At 41.6% G+C, this 21,923-nt stretch overlaps 1 protein-coding gene and 1 non-coding gene across 6 annotated transcripts; one reads left to right on the forward strand and one right to left on the reverse strand.

The window, feature by feature from the left end:
• Positions 1 to 184: 184 nt before the first annotated feature.
• Positions 185 to 20,429, reverse strand: syt14b (synaptotagmin XIVb). Of its 5 annotated transcripts, XR_011980147.1 has the most exons (11): positions 20,407 to 20,416; positions 17,508 to 17,555; positions 14,328 to 14,395; positions 11,369 to 12,334; positions 9,270 to 9,422; positions 8,280 to 8,479; positions 6,144 to 6,581; positions 4,319 to 4,499; positions 4,116 to 4,172; positions 2,215 to 3,340; positions 185 to 356 (listed from the first exon to the last, which is right to left on the reverse strand). XR_011980147.1 is itself a non-coding variant. In XM_072688065.1 (10 exons), the coding sequence occupies exons 4-10, from the start codon at positions 12,288 to 12,290 to the stop codon at positions 3,024 to 3,026; spliced, it is 2,268 nt and encodes a 755-aa protein (XP_072544166.1). In that variant the 5' UTR covers positions 12,291 to 12,334; positions 14,328 to 14,395; positions 17,508 to 17,555; positions 20,407 to 20,416; the 3' UTR covers positions 2,009 to 3,023. The 5 variants fall into 5 exon arrangements, 4 of the variants coding, with proteins under 4 accessions (XP_072544166.1, XP_072544198.1, XP_072544184.1 ...); XM_072688065.1 differs by lacking the exon at positions 185 to 356 and having other exon boundaries at positions 2,009 to 3,340; XM_072688097.1 differs by lacking the exons at positions 185 to 356; positions 11,369 to 12,334 and having other exon boundaries at positions 2,009 to 3,340; positions 14,328 to 14,474; positions 17,508 to 17,552; positions 20,407 to 20,429.
• On the forward strand, positions 16,967 to 17,038 carry trnah-gug (transfer RNA histidin (anticodon GUG)). Its single transcript has one exon. It is a non-coding gene; the product is annotated as a tRNA-His (tRNA).
• Positions 20,430 to 21,923: the final 1,494 nt, after the last annotated feature.

Genomic DNA, 21,923 nt, shown 5'->3' on the forward strand with positions numbered 1-21,923 from the left:
AATGGCCACAATTTATTGGACTGCATCGCTGTTATCTTAGCTCTAACATACTGCTAGAATTCCACAAGAAGGCTAGCATTAACAGGGTTTCCTCTCTTTTTACCTAGATTCTGACATTTGTGGCCTGAAAGGCTGAGCTGTAATACTCAAAGTTCAACACAATGTCTTCCACTTGTCACAAACCACAGCAAACTGGTGTTGTCCAGTGCAAACTTTAATTTTAGAAAACATGTGTAGTTGTGAGAGAGTAAAATCCATTGTGGTAGGAGAAAATCCTCAGTCATCACTTCCTCAGACCAGCTCACACCATGTTACTTCTCTCTTTTTGCATAGACTGGCCTGATGCAGGAAAAACGCTGGGGGAAAGAAGTGTTTCGTGAAGTTGCATACTGGAGTAGATAGCCCCATATATTAGTATACAGCATTCACATCACTTGTGTATACATGTACAGTGGGGAAAAAAAAGTATTTAGTCAGTCACCAATTGTGCAAGTTCTCCCACTTAAAAAGATGAGAGAGGCCTGTAATTGACATCATAGGTAGACCTCAACTATGAGAGACAAAATGAGAAAATAAATCTGAAAATCACATTGTCTGATTTTTAAAGAATTTATTTGCAAATAATGGTAGAAAATAAGTATTTGGTCAATAACAAAAGTTCATCTCAATACTTTGTTATATATCCTTTGTTGGCAATGGCAGAGGTCAAACGTTTTCTGTAAGGCTTCACAAGGTTGGCACACACCGTTGCTGGTATGTTGGCCCATTCCTCCATGCAGATCTCCTCTAGAGCAGTGATGTTTTGGGGCTTGTGAAGCAGTGAAGGTTTTCTATGGGGTTGAGATCTGGAGACTGGCTAGGCCACTCCAGGACCTTGAAATGCTTCTTACGAAGCCATTTCTTTGTTGCCCTGGCAGTGTGCTTGGGATCATTGTCATGCTGAAAGACCCAGCCACGTTTCATCTTCAGTGCCCTTGCTGATGGAAGGAGGTTTGCACTCAAAATCTCACAATACATGGCCCCATTCATTCTTTCATGTACACGGAGCAGTCGTCCTAGTCCCCAAAACAGCCCCAAAGCATCATGTTGCCACCCCCACGCTTCACAGTTGGTATGGTGTTTGTTTGGATGTAACTCAGCATTCACTCTCCTCCAAACACAACGAGTTGTGTTTGTACCAAACAGTTCTACTTTGGTTTCATCTGACCATAAGACATTCTCCCAATACTCTTCCAGAACATCCAAATGCTCTCTAGGAAACTTCAGACGTGCCCGGATATGTACTGGCTTAAGCAGGGGAACATGAATGGCACTGCAAGAGAGTGCAAGAGTCCCTGGCGGCGTAGTGTGTTACTGACGGTAGCCTTTGTAACGTTGGTCCCAGCTTTCTGCAGGTCATTCACTAGGTCCCCCCGTGGGGTTCTGGGATTTTTGCTCACCGTTCTTGTGATCATTTTGACCCCACGGGCTGAGATCTTGCGTGGAGCCCCTGATCGAGGGAGATTAGCAGTGGTCTTGTAGGTCTCCCATTTTCTGATTATTGCTCCCACAGTGGATTTCTTCACACCAAGCTGCTTGCCTATTGCAGATTCAGTCTTCCCAGCCTGGTGCAGGTCTACAATTTTGTTTCTGGTGTCCTTCGACAGCTCTTTGGTCTTCACCATAGTGGAGTTTGGAGTGTGACTGTTTGAGGTTGTGGGCAGGTGTCTTTTATACTGTTAACGAGTTCAAACAGGTGCCATTAATACAGGTAATGAGTGGAGGGCAGAGAAGCCTCTTAAAGAAGAAGTTCCAGGTCTGTGACAGCCAGAAATCTTGCTTGTTTGTAGGTGACCAAATACTTATTTTCCACCATTATTTGCAAATAAATTCTTTAAAAAATTAGACAATGATTTTCAGAATTTATTTTCTCATTTTGTCTTGTTGAGGTCTACCTATGATGTCAATTACAGGCCTCTCTCATTTTTTTAAGTGGGAGAACTTGCACAATTGGTGACTGACTAAATACTTTTTTTCCCCACTGTAGCTGCAGTGCTGGTGTGGTGTACAGTGGACACATCCCTTCCAGAAGAGTACGAATAAAGAATAAAGTCACATGCTTGTTGGTCCTACGCTGGCTGAGTGACTGGCAGGCTGGCGATAAAATGCTTGTCCCTGTGTACAATGGCAGTAAATTTCATGCATATCTGAAATCAAACCTGAAAATCATGTTACCTCAGCTGGCCCCAGGGAGGAAGTGTTGCAAGTCGTTAAACAGTCTCAAGTTTCCAGTGAAGTCATGGTGAAATTCAGTGGCAGCTTGTCAGTTAGTTTAGATGCATAGCCTTTGTGAAAATGAGGTTGCTCTTCAGCGCCAATATCAGGGCTCATAGTTTCCCTTTAATAGTTCAACTCATATGTATGGATTCTTTTCTCCAGTATCCAGCAGAAAGATCCGTCAGAAATGCTGATTATGCCAGAACTTAGCCCCACTGCATAGATTGATGCCGTCTCGCACAATATGGAGGGGTTCTCTTTAGCAGTGTCCTGATCATTTTAATTCAGTTCTCACCAAAATCTAGATTAGCAGTTAGCTTTATGCCTTCTTACACCTCAACATTGTCTGTTAACCGCTAGGTTTGGCAGTTTTTTAACAATTCAGTGAGTTATCCCATCAAAACCTAAAATATCACCTAGCCTTTTGTCTTTTTTAACGTTGTTTTCCACCAAAACAGCTTAGCAACTATATTTCTTAACATTTCTGCCTTCTCCCACCAAAATTGTACAAATCTAGCTTTAGCTTTTAATGCCTTCTTCCATTACAACCTGGGGTGCAAGCTAGATTTGATGCCTTTTCTGACATTTTTCATGCCCATTCCCATCAAAATCTGGGTTAGCAGCTAGCTTTAGCCTTTTCCCATATAGGGTTCACCCACCAAAACCTAATTCAACACTCGGCATAACCAGTTTTCCAGTAACTTCTCCCACTAAAACCAACACGTTGTGACCTGCCCCAGTCCACTCTCTCGAGTCTGCTATCCATCCTAAGAGTCCAGGAGAGTATGCCACTGGCACACCTGCCGGCCTTCGGCCTCCTTCATCTGGGCCCAGTGCTCCTCCTGCTCCTCGGTAGTGCTGTTGAGGCCAAGCGAAACCCAGCCTACCCGCTCCCTCCGCCTCATGCTGCTGCGCCGACTGTACACCATCACCTGCAGCGTCACCTCTGACAGCTGGAACAGTGCCACCTGGAACACGAAGGTCTCCTTGTAGGTGGGATTTGGCTGGCCTCGGCAAACAGACGTCTTACACTTAGACATCTCCTTTCCCTTCGAGTCCAGCATGACCAGCTTCACGTATGTGTCTGTGGAGGGGAGAAGAGTGTTGCTTAAGCTTATATCCAGTGATATAGTCCACTATTGAACAGTGGAGCAACAAGGCTAATACAGCTAGCAGGCAATGAAAGCTTTTACCCCAGCATTTAGCTCTTTATCTATGAGGTTAATGCAGTTAACAATAATGAAAGCTTATCACCCACCAATCAGCACTGGCACTACAGAGCTACTATAGATAACAGGTAATGGAAACTTAAGGCCCACCAGTTACCTTAGTTTTAGGTGTTCAGCCTCGTAATCGTCTAATAGGCTTACTAGAGGTAAACAGTTCAAAATATTAGAGTATAAAGAACCCCATTTGTTTCTCAATATTCTAATAATTATTTCTATAATTAGAATAATGATGCTGTCTGATGCCCAAAACATTAACCATAGTTTTGACAAGAGTTGCTTCCTAAGAAGTCTTTTTAAATGGGATCCATGCAGGGTGTTGTGCTGCAAAAAAAAAAAAAAAAAAAAAAAAAAAAAAAAAAAAAATATATATATATATATATATATATATATATATATATATGTATCACTATATTTTTTACCACCATCAACATTACACATAAAACTTGTGTGTAACGTGTGTAGGTTCACTGGTGAGTCTGGATAGTAAATAATATGACGATATTTCTGGTGCTGTCATGAAGACACCTCATTCCTATCAACACCACCACCACGAGTCTCTACAATGAGCCATTTTACACCAAACCCACTCTCCTTTAGTTGTGGACAGAAAGCTGAAGGGCAGTAACTTACCTCGCATAATATACAACTGCCCCCCAACGAAGCGCTTTATACAGCAGAACAGGCCACCTGCAGGCCAGGCAAAGCGATGGAGGAAATTCCGAGAGAAAGAGTGAGACAGAAAAAGGGAGCGGGAGTCAGAAAAAGAACAGGAAGCGGGGCCTTATCAGTGCCCTGCAGAAAGACAGTGATGAGTGTTGGCCATTAGTTCTTACTGGGTGGCTGGTCAGTGGCAGAGTTTTTAAAGTGGCTGCCCTTGATGACCTCGGCAGAGAGCCGGCCGGTGCTGGAGTTGTAGAGCAGGCCAAGAAGGAGCTCCGGAGTGGAGGATTCACCGGTGGAGTGATACGACAAAGCTCCTGCACTGCGGGACACGCTCACTAACGACCCACAGCCCTGCGAATGACCGCACAGATAACGGTGCTATTAATACACTTTTAAAACACACCTTCATGAATTCTTCACATTTTAAATAATGATTAATTATAAATAACCCTGTACCGTTCCTAATCTTAATTATTGTCAATTATTATTATCATAGTGTCTGGCACTGGAACAAAACCTGAAGCAAAATGACACAATTTTACCAAAAACACTGTGAGTTTGAAAGGTCCCCCCCCCCCCCCCCGACTGTGATTAGTTCTAATCACCGCTCTGTTTATTCTGAGACACCTACTCCTGCTTACATCTATGTTCACATCTATGTTGTCTGTGTGGAGTGGAGTCTTCTCCACTTCACTGTAATTGGTTTGAATATCTGCCTTGCTTTTTTTTGGCCTATGAGACCCCTCGCTCTAGGCTGATGGGGATTTAAATCAGGAATCTGCTAATATTTTGTCAAACATTACGTAATCTATAGATTTTGGACACTTCTAGAACTCAAACAAACAGTGTTTGGCCGTGTCTGCCTGTATGTGTGCCTGTGTGTGAGAGAGATTCCCCGCTCACTCCTCTTCCCTGTGCTGCTCTTGATTAAACAGAGCAGGCTGCTGAAGGCAATGTATGAGGATTTTAGCAGTTTTCTGAGCTGGATTATTTGCTGAGAGTTGATGAAAGGTTCATGCTGGTTAGTTAGGGAAAGTCTTGCTGTTTGCTGTGATATCATGTCTGTATGTTACTCATTACTGATCCTGAGCAATGGAGCCTAGAATACCAGCAGTGTGGGAATCGGGTTCAGTGAATGGATCGGCCCCGTGGATAAGCCAAATTACCTGATTCCAGGTTCAGCTATTTTGTTAGTATTGGGACAGATATCCGATCCTAGTATGAAATTGAGGCCTCCCCCTGTCTGTGATTGGTCCTAATATTCATCTAATTTGTTCTTAGACTTCTCAGCTTGATTGCAAAGGGTTTGAATGATACATTTGAGTGTATTTACCTAGAACTAGAAAATACAAGTTCACTCAGCTTGAGTGATTGTCAGAAGATCCGCCCATTAAGCATGGAGATCCATAGGATATCAGAAAACAAGGACATTGAGTTGTTCACAAACATTGTGAAATATCAAATGAAACATTATATTATGTCATATAATAATGTAATATTAGTCAGCTGATTAAAAACTGAATTTAAAACATGGAAAAGCTAAAAGATTGCAATATACATTGCATCTCGTAAACTAGTATATCACCTAAAATCCAGAGTTTCCCACATGACTTTACTGGCTGATCAAGTGCAATTTAGTGGTATTCCCCAGTTCCCAGTTTTCGTCAGCACTCGAACACAGCATAACGTTACTCTGTCTCTTTTTTCTTGCACTTCACCCTGAGTGTAACTGGGCCTAATCTTCATCTGATTTGATCTGAGATCTCTTCCTGGCTGTACTTGGTCCTAATCACTGTCTTGTTTGTTTTAAGACTCCTCCCTGACTATAATAGGTTCTCTACTGTTTACATTAAGTGAGGTAGCAGTTTGCTAAGCGCAGCTTATCAACCACTTGGAACAGATACTGTTGCAATAGCATAACAACCCAACAGCAATGAGATACCAGTCTGAGATACCATAGCAATCACACACACACACACACACAGGGGCACTTACAGGAACTGTGGATCCGGGCTCCAGGGTGACGGGCAGTGCGGTTTTGCCCTGCAAGTTAAGTTTGGTCAGGTAAAACACTTTCTCCCCTAAAACCTTCTCCTTCTTCCTGTGCCGGACGCTGTAGAGGCGGAAGCGGACGGCATACTCCCCCAGTGCGTCCTGCTCCACGGGGGAAAAGCGGAAGGTCTCAGTGAAGACAGGGCAGGGCCCCTTTTGCACCCCAGTCTTGGCGCGCTGCTTCTTGGTGGGCAGCAGTACCAGGTGGACCTGCCAGGAGATGTTGCCTGTGGTCTTCAGTGCTGGGATATCAGTAGCTGCAGTAACTGTCACGGCCAGATGCTGCGTGCTTGAGTCATATTCAAACGCAACGTCCAACGTGCCGTACTTCCCTAGTACTTCTGGCTCATACAACTCCGGCAACGGGGCGACTGAAGAGTCCTACAGGAGAGAGAGGAAGAGTGAGGGGAATAAAGAGAAAGAGGGAGAGACAGAAAGAGACAGATAGAGGATGGAGGGATGGAGTGACAGATATATCTGTGAAAGCTTTTAGAATTCAAAGTACAAGATATCAGCCATGAACCACAGAGCATGAATCATCACTCAACGTATCAGTTTAAAGTGATAGTCGAACAAGAAATCGATCAGCCATTTTTGGTGTCTGCTTCTTTACTAGAAAAAGCTAATGCAGCTAAGAAGTTAATGAAGCTTGTTCCCCACCAATTAGCAGTGGAGCGTTGTTGATAATTTAGACTACCGCTGGAGTTATAAGGCTGAAATAGCTAACAAGAAATTGTTAGCTATAATAATATAATATAAAATAATATTCAAATGTTGATTGCTGATTATTTAGACAGTGTGGGCAGTTAACTCCAGTGCTCCAGTTATACTTGTTGGCTACATTAGCCTCAGAGCTCCAGTGTGAAACTAAAGTAGCACCAAATATGTTTAGGCTGATTACATTCAGAGTAAGAGAGGTAAGAGTGTAAAAGTACAGTAAATGTGTCTCTAAAACGATGTAAAATCACCAGCTAAAGGTTTTCCACCAATGAGAAGAATGCTCTAACAATTTTACTTCTATGTAATCTCCCTTTTTTAAGGGTGTACTCAAAGTAATTAGTTAAGTCTATAGTCTACGGTCTATATCTATCTATCTCTCTATCTATCTATCTATCTGTCTATATATATATATATATATATATATATATATATATATATATATATATATATATATATATATATGCAGGATTTTTTTGGTGAAACTGGCAACTCTGTTTTAGGAGCACAGTGAACAGTTGCTGAACATACATCCTGTGGTTCACAGTTTCAAGAAAATATGGTTCATACGAATATACCACAACAAACTCCATGAGGGTGCCCTTGTTGGTGAACTGGTTCATAAATACATGCAGCATTTGCAGCTTCTGTGTGTGTGAGTTACTCCTCAGTCAGAGACGGCTTCTGTTTGTCCTGAACTGATTCTAACTCACACACTGCTGAAGCCCAGTTTAAAGCTGAGTACAGCTTAAGGAAATGCTGTCAGGGTCACCAAACTGTCTCGGGCACCCTCAGGGATCACACTTACCAAACTCAACCAGAGTGAACCTCCCCCATTCAGAACATCCACCACACCGTCCTCCAAGCTACCACTTAACTCACAAACACAGATGAAGCACTGAAATGCAGTTCCCAACTTTCTCCAGCAGAGGGTGGCAATTGTTGCAGTTCTCAATTGAGGTGCAAATGATACAATGGTTAATAATAATAATAATAATAATGATAATAATAATAATGATAATAATAAAAAGAATAGATGAGATAGGTGAATGTGTAAAATGTGATGTTTACTGAGTTCAGGTGATGACACACAAATCATTTGGCCATTAAAAAGGTACATGCATGGTGACGTCTGATATGAAAACACAACAGAGACGGCATTTCAAACGCAAGAGCAGAAAACGCAAAATTTATATCAAAACAGTTGGTCTGTATGTTTAGCTCTCCAGGCAAACACGCTGCAGACATCCCAGTGTCCAGTGTCCAGTGCTGATGTCAGAGAACATCAGGTGCATGGTCAGTGTCTGAGGTCAGTGGTCAGAGTATCATGCAGCGTTTGAAGCGGCGAGACGAGTCGCTCACCTCCGGGCCCAGCACAGCTGTGCTCTCGCTGGGAGCGTCCTCCTCGTAGCCTTTGTTCAAGTAGCTCTCAGTGTCTTCCTCCGCCTCACTGCCCTCGCTGCCCTCGGACTGACCCTGCTGCTGATCATCCTGGGCCTGGTAGGGGGGCGGCTGCAGTTCGTTCAACGGACTGGGGCGTCTTGTTCTCTGGGTGTTGCAGCCTGAATGGGGAGACAGAGAGGGACCACTGAACCTAGACATGTCTCTCAGAGGTGGATACACTATGTCCAAATGTTTGTGGATACCCCTTCTAATGAATGCATTCAGCTACTTTAAGTTGGCCCCATTGCTGACACCTATGTGTGAATGCACACACCCAGCTTATTTAGTCCCTATAGAGTACTGCCAAAAGAATAGGACTCAGATAATGTTAAGATGATGCAGATTAACATGAACCTATTGGCACCATGCCTAATGCCAGGCGTAGGCTACAGGGGTATAAAGCCCCCCAGCGCTGAGCTGTGAAGCAGTGGAACTGTGTTCTCTGGACTGACGATGCTCTATGCAGTACTTTTGGGATGAGGTGGGGTGGTGATCATCCAACATTCTGACTTCACTAATGGTCTTGTCACTGAATGCAATCAAATCCTCACAGCAATGCCCCACATTTAAGTAGAAAGCCTTCCCTGGACAATAGAGGCAGTTATAGTGTATATAAATTTAGTGTATGTAATGTTGATCTGAAAACATTAGTTTTGCAAATAACATTAAACATATGCACCGGACCAAAAGCTCAAAACTATTGTCTCAGACAGGCAGTGTACTTATAAGTGCTTGGTGTAATAACTTTCTGTGAGGAAGCTTTTCCATTGTCCGCCATTATAAGCAATTCTGACAGGGTACATTTTTCTAGAACGGAGCGTTTCACACCCAACCACAGCAGAACCGCAATAATACCTGCAAAAACACTAAGATGATTTGACTAAGTCAGTGTAAGCCTCTTTCTCTCACCCTGCTCTGCAGAGGCCTCGCTGCTGTAGCCCTCGTTTTCAGCCGAGTATCTGTCCCTGCTCTCCCAGCCATTGGCTCTTGGCTGGTGGTCTTTCAGCTTTTTGGGCGTCTCGTCCTCGCTCTCCGAGGAGCCCTTCTCCAAACTGCTTCCGTCTGGGGAAGGAAAGAGTATGTTTCACTAATCCAATTTCCACACGTGATTTATGCAGGTCCACTATCACTCAAAAAAATTAATTTTCAGTACGATATAGAACCCTTTGTGCTCAGAGTATTTGCTCATAAGAAGATGGGAAGTATTAGTACTGAATAGTACTGAAAATGGGTTCTTTGACTCGCAGTGATAGTGGAACCCTTTCTGGTGCTATACAGAATCCTTCTTTAAAAGGTTCTATAAAAACTATGAACAGTGTTCTACATTCTACATGTTTTCCACCAGTGTGAAAGGTTCTTCTCTATGTACTGATAGAGAACCTTTAAAAAATTGTTCTGTATGGCTGCGAAAAAAAGGACAACTCATGACTGTTGTTAAAAGCCAAAGAACCCTTTTCTCAGTACTAAACAAAACGTTTAGCTGAACTGGGTTCTTTGATTCACAGTGATAGCAGAACCCTTTATGGTGCTATATAAAACTCTTCTTCAAAAAGCTCTAGCAAAGAACCATATACAAAAGGTTTTCCACCAATGTGCATGGTTCCTTGCCTGTTTAAATGGTTATTACTTGTGGTAAACATATGGTATTGATGGAGAACCTTTTAAAATGATTCAACATAGGAGCTTAAAAGGAACTGTTGTCACGAGTCCTGAAAATGGGTTCTTTGACTAGATATTAACCACTTTGGTACTATATGAAACTCTTCTTTCAGAAGGTCTACAAAGAACCATCTACAAGAGGTTTTCCATCATAGAGAAGAAAGATTTAAGCATTCAGACGGTTCTTTGTTATGGTTCTATATAGAAAAGAACCCACAGAGAACTCTGGAAGAACTCTCTTTTGTTAAGACTGACCACTTTGTTATCTGCCCCATATTGTCCTGTGTGTGTTTACTCTTGGACTATGAGGCTAGTTCTGCAGTGCTGAAGTAAAGCTCTTGATTTATCACTGAATTGTGCTTCTCCACCGGATGATGCAGAAATGCATGGTACAGTAAATTCACTATTTACATTAATAATAACCCTGGCAGTCATTTGTCCAGTTACCGGCCACCTATGCCAACTGATAAGAGAGTCATGTGACTAATGGCTTGACAAATCATTGCTTATGTCCATCACATTTTGGCTTTAGCGATAATCGAAATCCTAGTGTAAAAACTTTTTTTGTCTTTCCGGTATTTTGGGCTTTTTTAATTTCAATTTACAAAAATGTGATGGATTAAACAACTGCTAGCGAGCCCCAGTGATTGGTTGATTGGTTTATTATGCTGGTGTGTAATGTGACAGTTCTACAAATGAAGTCCCAAACAACTGGAGAGCTCGATAAGCCATATCAACCCAGAAACCACTGAGAAAACAATCCTGATAAAAAAAATATGAATTGATTGAATACTGTACAGTTTAAAGACAAGCATCATTGGAATTAATGAAGAGTCCCAGCAATCAACAGGACGTCTCTGAACACCTAGGAGGCCATTAGAGTGTTTAGGCTGCGGTTGACGTGTTTTCTGTCAGTTAAATCATCCAACTTGGTTAGCCACTCCACTGTGATGGATGCACGATTGGTGGTCAGAGATACTTTCATCAATCGGTTAAAGCCTCGCACCGCACCAGTCACTAGGCAGCGGAAATAACGACAAAAAGTGGATCAGGGATTAGTAACTATACTGTACTGCACCCCCTTTTGGAAAAACACATCATCAGCAGCAGATATCAGCACTGCTACACACCTGTTTGTGTCTAAACATTGACACCATGGCGCTGTTGTGTTGTGCAAATATTTTGTGGCAAGACAGCCCTTACTCCATGAGCTTGTACTGCAGGTCACTTGAGGAGACACAGAGATGGATTCACTTACAGTTTAAAGTGAGAAGGATTGACAGAGTTGGGTTAAAGCCCCACAGGTCACGGCACACCAGAGACAAAGCAGAGACAGTACACAGCCTCACCTTTACCGTCCATTCTCCTGGATTTAGAGGATCCAGAGTTTCTACAGGTCTCCTGTCCAACATTTTTGTCTTTGCTCTTTCTTCTTTTGCCAGACTCATCTTCATTCCCACCCTTCATCTTCTGATGTGTCTGATCTTCATCTTCAGCTTCAGCGTTGTCTTGGGTGGACCTCTTGCATCTATCTGGATGCTCCTCTTGGTCTTCATCTTCAGAGAAGGCCTTAGTCTCCACGGTGTCTTTGGAAAGGCCGTCTTGATCATTCTGTTCTTCAGCGATGTGCTTCTTCTTCTTTGTTTCTACAGAGACTGGATCTTCCCGGTTGGATCCATCTGTGTTTCCTACATCCTTCTTCTCTCCTCCTCCAGGTTCTTCTTCTTTAGCATCCTCATTCCCTTTCTGACAGTCCGAACTCTGGCTTTGGTTTGGGTCTCTTTTTTTGCGGTACCATCCTTTGGCAGGGGCATAGCACCACTCCCACTCCTCTTCCTCACTCTTCCTCTCCTGCTCCTGCTTCTCTTTCTCTCTTAGCTCCTCCTCTTCATCTAAATAGGCGTTCCTTTTGTAGTTAGACTGGCTCTTGTCGGTCTTGTGGCTTTTCCGTCCTGTTCCGTCCTGTTCTGCACTGTACGCCTCAGACTCCTGCCTCCTCAGCCTGCTGTTTCGTTGCTCTCTCTGCTTTCCCTCAGGCACAGAAGAAGCCCCAGCCTCGGCCTCCTCCTTCTTCAAACGTTCCTCTTCCTCAGTCTGCACCTTGTTGATGATGGTGTTAACCTGCTCCGTTAGCTGGTCACTCACTGAGTAAGTGACGTCACTCACGGCAGTGGCCAGGTCATCCACTGTGCTGGACACGGTGTTGGACACGGAGTCCAGGATGGATGAGACAGAGGGGAGGTTTTGCTGGAAGCTTTTGAAGAACGCCATTGCTGCCTTTGCTATGAGCCTCCTGCTTCACCTCATACTATTTTCTGATGAAGAAACCAGTTCTTTCATAAGTTATACTTATGTTCACTCTTAAAGGAGCACTGTTTCCTCTAATCTGTAGCTGCCATATCTGTAGCATACAAATCAAATACTACAAATAATCCTTTCCCTGAACAGGACAGGTTCAGTACCATCAGGAAACCACTTGGCTGAGGACCAAGGGCCGGATTTACAAAAGTGTCTTAAGACAGAAATTATTCTCAGTTGTGCTTTTTTCTTAACGTCTTGCTTAAGAAAAAAAACTAAATCTTAAGAATTTTCAGATTTTTCTTGGTAACTTTTAACTTAAGAAAAATTAAAAATAACAATTGGTATTCTCCAAAAAAAATTACTTCTTAACTTTACAATGCCCTCACCCTTGTCTTAGACTGTAAGAGAAAATATGCCACTAAAATGATCCGTTTAAATCGTGAAATTACTAGAATTAATATCTAAATTAACAACGTTAAAATGGAAAGTGTCTACATAAAGAAAATTCACTCCTGGCCCTTGTTTACTGAAAATGAACGGATTGTGTCTTTCCTCTATTTTGCTCTCCAACTCACAGATGTAACTTTTTAAAAATTAATTAAAAATGGTATTTTGCATTCTTTATGATAAGATGTGAACTGTAGCATAAAAGAATGTGGCCTAAATAAGCAAATAACGATAAGTAATCAGAAAATCTTTTTTAAAAAATGCGGTTTGAATTAAGAGGAAATAGTGTCATTGTAAAATGTTCTTTCCTCTCATTTGCATAAATGAAAAGCGATCATTCTGCTGCTCAGTCAGAATTTATTAAAATGATTATACACCAAACATGCACTTTGCTCTGAGTTCCTGGAACTCCCTGCATATTGGTATGGATTTTCTTGTGTTTTTTGACAGATAAAAGTTATTTATTTTAATTCCATAGTGATTTTTTAAATATATATTTCTGCTGTTTATTAGTTTCTGTATTTTATCCACGGTTCTGATTCTGTCAGTGTCCATTTTGACTCTCAAATTGGCACTGAGCATTGATTGTTAATATATTTAGCACATGTTGGTTTTGATTGGTTGTTACTGAGGATGTGTAAAACACTACAGTTGTAAAGTGACAGCAGTGAACTGAGGACACAACATAAAACACAATAGAGTAAAGGAATTGTTAAACTGTAGCATACAGTAATATGCTACAGATCCAGCAGATGGAGATTAGATGGTAAAACTCCTGTATCCCTTTAACTTGCTAACATCTCTGTGTATAAATAAATAATAAGACATTAAACACTCATGAAATGTACAGGCCTCATACAGCATATGCTTTACATATGTATGGTTATTACTTCAATAACATTTAACAAATTCATCTTGACAAGTGAAATCATCTGAAATCTCCTCTCATATTTGAAAAAAATATCACACAATATTGTCCTGTTTTAAGTATTATTTGTCTAGTAAGGTTCCATTATTCCATAGCAAATACTTTAGTAAAAAAAAAAAAAGCTGGAACAACACTTTCACTGTATAAAATTACACTACGCAAAACAGTTCTATATAGTACTGGACCCCAGCATTCAAAAGAGTCAAGCTTGGCTAAGATACTAGTTGACCCAATTAAAGGTTTGTGAAAGGCCTCATTTAAGGGACTAAAGGTCCACATGTGAAGTATTTGGATCTGTGTTTTTGCACACAGATTGCTGAATTTACGAGGCTTGTAAGTCTTGTAGCACAGTTAAACTTGTTTACTTAGCATACTATTTTAGGTTAAGAAGCAAAACTTATAGTTATGGTCTTATGCTGTGCCATCATATAGTTATTTATTCCTCAAGCATTTCTGATTTTTAAACCACTGCCTAAAAAAACACAAAACGGGCTTGAAACAAGTGGAAAGGTTACATAAATAACCTGTAACTCTTGTAGATAACATTCTTCCAGCAGTCTCAAAATATGAAAGATCAAATTTGTTGATTAGATTTAAGATGATTTCACTTGTCAAGCTGCAAAGATGTTTACCTTTCAGCTCCTTCTTATAGCCTTCAAAACAGGCCAGGCTGTCCGAAGGCTCCACTGAGAGCTGGTTACTGAGGTAAAGAAAAAACAGAGCGATCACAGCCATGAAAACCGCGATGGAGGAGAGAACACCCAGCAGCTCAGGAGACACTGAGGATAGAACGAGAGACAGAAAGAAAGAAAGAAACAAACAAACAAAAAAAGAAGGAAAGAAAGAAGGAAAGAAAGAAATAAAGAAGGAAAGAAAGAAGTAAAGAAGTAAGAAAAAGGAAAAAGGAACGACACTCGTTCAATATACACCCTCACAAAGTAAGAGTGTACATTGTAAAGGCAATGGTGCCATATAGAACCAAGAGAACTCAGAGAACCACTTGGGTGTTTAAACGGTTCAATTCCTTAACAGGTTCTTTAGAAAATGGCTCTAGTTAGAACCGAAAAGGGTACCATTATTGCTGCGTTTAGAGTTTAGTACTTTGGAAACGGAAAGTCTTTCCCCGAGAACCTAGTTTTCAATGGCAAACAGCTATGTTCCCAAACTATGGGTGAAGAACCATGTAAGCATATATATATGGGTGTAGAAACACATAGATAGAGAGTCAATCACTTAATTGCTATAATTGAAAAAATAGGAGCTATTATTGACATAGAATATGAATATAAAAATGTATGACTACTGCTAAACATTTGTATGGTATTATGTAGAGCTGAAACACAGCAGAGTAAAGGTCCTGAAGTCATTTCAGTCCATAAGCACCATCAAACCTGTCCCGTTAGCTAGAACTCTATTCAGATGCATTAAGTGAAGAGTAAATAAGCGCAAACCTGGGTGTCCAGTGTGCAGTGTCACCCTGTAATATTCCTCAACCTGAAGATTTCACTCTTTTCTTAGCAGCACCACAAATATCCTGAGGTTTGCCCGTGTGTTTGTGCTGTTTAAGCTATTATTACCTGCTTTAGTTGCAGCAGCGGGTGAGTCCAGAACACTTCCGTCCCCAATCTATCTTCTCCAATGGTGAATAATTCACAAGCCTAAGGTTAACCTGACACCCCTGTATACTCCACACAACACAATACAGCCAGCCTGTCCATCCTAACCTACTCCACACCAACACTACACTCAACACACCCAAACTAGCATGCTAATACCTACATGTCAATGCGAATACGTGTAGAAAGTGAAGATAAAAGACCACTTCAAACACGTGTGAAGTGTCCTTCACAAGAGCCTGTGTGCATCTTCCAGATAAATGACTTAAAACATTAACAAACACTACCTACACCATGTTTGACATGCAGTCCCAGTCCACTGCACTCTACGCTTTACCTTAAAAATATTCATTAAAATAAATAACCCTGTTATTGGACACTTTCCCCCCTATAAAATATTTTGAATAGTCAAAGTCAGTCAGATGTTCAACAGGAACATTTTCATTGATATTGACACTTTGTGTTCAACCATCTAACACCAATTATAGCCTGAATGTATATTATTAATAATAAAATAATATATATATTATTTTTAAGTAAATCTTTAGAATATCCCTAGCTAGCAAGCTAATGTTATTAGCATGTATGCTAAACATGGATGCTAGTAAGCTAACTGCATTTGTTTGCCAATTTAATGCTAAACAACTCAACCTTTTGAGTTATTTTTGTAATACTTTGTAAAAAATCAAGGATCATTTTTGACAATTATAGTTATAAGGGCTGAAATAATACCCTAGTAAACCAATCTGACTAACATATGTTGGTTTTGTGAGCAGCTGTTTTTTTTCTAGCCAAGAAGATGTATAAATGTATATGTGAATAATTCCATCATTTTTATTGATCTGTTATTCAGTACATCATCTCATATGCATACTTTCTTTCCAATGGGTTCCAGAAACATCTAGCAGTAAATTAGACTGTTAGCTAACACAGTTAGCTTTAGGGTTTTTTAGGGTAGCTGCTTGAGAGTTTTCGTTTTCAAATGTCAAAGTTCAAATTGTGTTTCTGAAGTATTTTAGTGGCACGATATATTGTGATGTTCTAAAATACATGATTAAATGCTTGATTTGAAACCTGCTTTTGTCACCAGAGAGCTGAAAACCTCTAACGCTCTGCTTGCTGGTGCCACATTTTAACCTTGTAATCTTCAACCATTAGCCGGCACCTCTTAATCTGATCAGAGCTGGTTCATTTTTTAATAAACTTTTTTGGGGGATATTTTAGTTACCGTTACTACACTGTATATATTTTATTTATGTCATTATAATATTTTATATTTTATGCACAATTGTTTTTGTTATCTTTTTAATCTGGTTTATTTTATTTCTTATAATTTTTTCATTTTAGTTATATTTTATTGTAGTTTTATTGCTTTGGTCTTTCTAAACATTCAGCTACATAAAGAGGGTTCCTTTGGGAACCATTTGTATATTTTAATGATGATTTTTCTCTCTGGCTGAATGCTTTTTGGGGGGACAGTACGCCTGTTGTAAACAGACCACACATCCGGGTACCTTGGTGTAAAGCCCTCCATCACTACTATTGTAAAAGGCAGTCTGAAGGCAAACGTCTGGGATTTCATAGCAACTTAGCAACAGCATGGCAACCAACTGGAGCAGCGCAGCACGCGCCTCGCAGCACCTGCTCAGTGGCGCGCCGTGATCGTATAGTGGTCAGTACTCTGCGTTGTGGCCGCAGCAACCCCGGTTCGAATCCGGGTCACGGCAGAGCTTTTCTCTATTAATATTAACGAGACTGATAAAACTTTGAACTTCAACCCTAAAAAAAAAGCACCTAGCAACCATCGCCAAACGGCTTCAACTCTTCGGTTATATTACTGATGGCCTGTTTGGCGGCACATCTTCACAGCCTCCTGCTCACTGCTGTAATTAAATGACTGTGTTATGTAACGAGCCGCTGCGCTGCAGGAGAGAAAGTAGGACATGATTATTTAAATCTGAGCGGTTAAGCGAGAGAAGCCCTGCACTGTTTACACATGGCTCCCTCCTCCAGAAACACAAGCTCAGCTCTGAATTAATCATGACGCTCGATTTTGTTCTCCAAACTCGATATGGCATGTATAATTCAGAGGCAGGGGGGTGAGGAGGGGGGATCAGAGGGGGGATTGAGCTCCTCCTGCTCATTTCATTTACTATAACAGTGCCAGCAGCGCCAACACGTGCAGAGAGCTCTTACCTCGTCGCACACAGATGAGCTCATGCACTCCGCAGCCTCGACCTCCTGCTGAACACACACACACACACACACCACATCAAGGACAACACATCTAGAAACACACCTATGAACAACAGCATATCATATTATTATTATTATTATTATTATTATTTTATAAATATGAGACATATGAGATCATGATCTGTAAAGATGATCTTATTCTAACAAATAAACAATGCAATGTGGTTCGAACTACACTATACATGTGTCCAAATATTTGTGGACACCCTTTCTAATCAATGTATTCAGCTACTTTAAGTTGCACTCATTGCCGACACAGATGTGCAAATACACGCACGCACACACACATACACACACACACAGCGCTTGTCTAGTGCCTGTACAGAAGTACTGCCAATAGAATAGGACTCTCTGGAGCAGATAAGCATGAGCCTATTGGCACCATGCCTAATGTCAGACATGGGCTAGAGGGCTGCATAAAGCCACCCAGCATTGAGCTGTGGAGCAGTGGAACCGTGTTCTCTGGAATAATGGTGGTGCTCTATCCAATACTTTTGGGATGAGTTGAGGACTTAGGGCTGAAGTGGGGTGGTGATCATCCGACATTCTGACCTCACTAGCAGTTGTGTCGCTGAATGCAATCAAATCCTCACACCACTACTGCAAAACCTAGTAGAAAGTATTCCCTGGGCAATAGAGACAGTTACTTCAACTTCAAAGCAAGGATAAACCTTTTTGGATACCCTTGATTTTGGAAGATACAATGAATTATCACATGTCCCAATACTTTTGTCCATATAGCCTATTTAAGTGTGTGATCTTAACCAGTAAAGTAATAAACTGTGTTTACAGGTACAGGACTTATTTCTACTTAGTAAAACATTAGTAACTGGACAGCCTTAATATTGTGAGTCAGTTTACAGAGGAAAGGTGTGTATAAATTAGATTAGATGAAACTGGATTAGTTTAAGAATACAGTAAATTCTGTTCTGATTATATTACACTACTGGTGTAATCTTATAGCACCGTCTCAGAACTACTACTAGACCAGCAACTGGCCTTTCTCCCTCTCGCTCTCTCTCTCTCTCTCTCTCTCTCACACACTCCTGCTCTGTGATGCTGTGTGACCCGGTGTTGTGGTTAAGTGTGTGTGTTTTCAGTGTTGAAGGGTCACTGCTGTTCGTTCGCTGCTCTGCGACATCTGAGAGGTGAGTAAAGTATCACTCCTGCTGTATAACAGTCTGTTGCATCACAGCTGGGCGCTATGCTGATACATTATTATCAATACTACAGTACGGTCTGCACTTCTACAACACTGACCACTTGCACAAATCATAATCCAGACACAATCATAGAAAAAAGGCAACCAGTGTAGCTGCACAGACTGCATGGCAACAAGCAGCTGATTGGACATAATGTTTTACCATTTACAATTTTGCCCTCTTCTTCCCTCTTGCACAGTTATTTACAGTAAACACTGGATTTTTAATGTCCTGATTTTCAGTTTATGTAAGCCGTAGTGTGCAAACAGATGCAGATAAATAAAAAGTAGGCCAGTCGGCAAAACAGTCTATATACATTTTACATGCATAAATTTGTACAAATACAGATATTATTATTATTATTGTTGTTGTTGTTGTTTAGGGAGCGTCTGTATTTTACTGACTAAGCATATATGCATCAGCAAGAAGTTAGAGAGTGTATGTATTTCACTTTGAGCAGCAGCAGTCTGCAAATCAGGGAGTTAGGGAGCGTCTGTATTTAACTGACTGAGCAGCTCAGCAGCAGTAGTCTGCAAATCAGGGAGCGTCTGTATTTATCTGACTCTAAGCAGCTCAGCAGCAGCAGTCTGCAAATCAGGGAGCGTCTGTATTTAACTGACTGAGCAGCTCAGCAGCAGCAGTCGGCAAAGCAGGGAGTTAGGGGGCGTCTGTATTTATCTGACTAAGCGGATCAGCATCAGCCTGCGAAGCAGGAAGTTAGGGAGCGTCTGTATTTTACTGACTCTGAGCGGATCAGCATCAGCCTGCGAAGCAGGAAGTTAGGGAGCGTCTGTATTTTACTGACTCTGAGCGGATCAGCATCAGCCTGCGAAGCAGGGAGTTAGGGAGCGTCTGTATTTTACTGACTCTGAGCGGACCAGCATCAGCCTGCGAAGCAGGAAGTTAGGGAGCATCTGTATTTTACTGACTCTGAGCGGATCAGCATCAGCCTGCGAAGCAGGAAGTTAGGGAGCGTCTGTATTTTACTGACTCTGAGCGGATCAGCATCAGCCTGCGAAGCAGGGAGTTAGGGAGCGTCTGTATTTTACTGACTCTGAGCGGACCAGCATCAGCCTGCGAAGCAGGAAGTTAGGGAGCGTCTGTATTTTACTGACTCTGAGCGGATCAGCATCAGCCTGCGAAGCAGGGAGTTAGGGAGCGTCTGTATTTTACTGACTCTGAGCGGACCAGCATCAGCCTGCGAAGCAGGAAGTTAGGGAGCATCTGTATTTTACTGACTCTGAGCGGATCAGCATCAGCCTGCGAAGCAGGGAGTTAGGGAGCGTCTGTATTTTACTAAGTTTACTCTGAACACCGCGGACAGCGCAGGATAAACCTCACTGCACCGCAGGACAGCTTCATGAACACAAATAGCACACACACTGCTCTTCTACACATCCATACTGCAGCAAGAGCTGTGTGTGTGCGTGCAAGAGAGAGAGAGAGAGAGAGAGAATGTGTCCGAGCACATCCCCGATCACCACTCTCTCTCTCTCTCTCTCACACACATACACACACATATACCCTACACACACACACGCGCGCGCGCGCGCACGCACTGCAGCACCGAGTAAAGGTAATAAAATCAACAAGCAAAGCTTCAGAAACCAGATCACACTGCTGAGCTGTTTACTCACCCTCTATCGCCATGACGGTCCGATCTCTCTCCCAACACTTAGTGTGTGTGTGTGTGTGTGTGTGGTGTACAGGCACGTGCTTCAGTGTCCCATTCAGCACTGCCCTCCCCACATATATGCACACACACACACACACTCCAGTATGTTTTTCATGATGGAATGAATTACCAATACACATTTCCTCAATAAATAAAAACTGTAATACTTGTAAAAATGTATAAATGGTTTATAGATTTTTTCTACAGTGAGGTCTGAAAATATATAAATGCTGCTATTATGTTACAAGCATGTGTATTCTCCCATTTAAGGGCTCAAAAGTAATTGGTCATTTGATTATTTATGTGTGTGTATGTGCAAAAAGGTCTGTTACTATAAATAGCTAAGAGAGCAAAAGATGACCTAAGCATAAAGATAAGGTAAAGATACAGCATTCATTTAATATTTCATCACAGACTTTTTAAAATCTCTGTTTTACAGTATCACAAAGAAAGAAAAAAAGAACTAAAGCAAAAGTTTGGGCAGCATGTATTCTCAATACAATTTGGCAGTTGCAGGTGTCTCTCCACAGCAGAACCGTGAACCACTGCTCCCGAGTCCAGAGGGCTTGGGCAGCTGCTGTGAGGAGCTTGTAGCTGAAGATTGTTGGGAGAAGGAGTCAGTGTATAAAGCTTTGCAATTTGCATCACCTGAATAACAAGCCACAGCCCTAACAGGCTAATTAAGGTAAGAGACTTTGGTTATCTGAGCGCTCACATCTCTTGGAGCGCTCCTTTGATTTTTTTTTACTATAATACAAATTCTCTATTAATGACTAATATTAATAGAGAAAATAATGTGATATATATATATATATATGGAAATAGATAAGGCAGCACAACATAGAGGTTTCCAATAAAGTGGCCAGTGAGTGGAAGCATGAGGTAGGTGTTTCTAATAAAGTGGCCAGTAAGCGGAAGCATAATGTAGGGGTTTCCAATAAAGTGGCCAGAGAGTGGACGCACAAGGTGTATGTGTTTCCAATAAAGTGTCCAGTGAGTGGAAGCACAAGGTGTACATGTTTCCAGTAAAGTGGCCAGTGAGTGGAAGCATGAGGTAGGTGTTTCTAATAAAGTGGCCAGAGAGTGGACGCACAAGGTGTATGTGTTTCCAATAAAGTGGCCAGTGAGGGGACGCACAAGGTGTATGTGTTTCCAATAAAGTGGCCAGTGAGTGGAAGCACAAGTTATGGGGTTTCCAATAAAGTGGCCAGTGAGTGGAAGCACAAGTTATGGGGTTTCCAATAAAGTGGCCAGTGAGTGGAAGCACAAGTTATGGGGTTTCCAATAAAGTGGCCAGAGAGTGGACGCACAAGGTGTATGTGTTTCCAATAAAGTGGCCAGTGAGTGGAAGCACAAGGTGTACATGTTTCCAGTAAAGTGGCCAGTGAGTGGAAGCATGAGGTAGGTGTTTCTAATAAAGTGGCCAGAGAGTGGACACACAAGGTGTATGTGTTTCCAATAATGTGGCCAGAGAGTGAA

Source organism: Salminus brasiliensis, chromosome 1, assembly GCF_030463535.1.
Source record: "Salminus brasiliensis chromosome 1, fSalBra1.hap2, whole genome shotgun sequence".
NCBI lineage: Eukaryota > Metazoa > Chordata > Actinopteri > Characiformes > Bryconidae > Salminus > Salminus brasiliensis.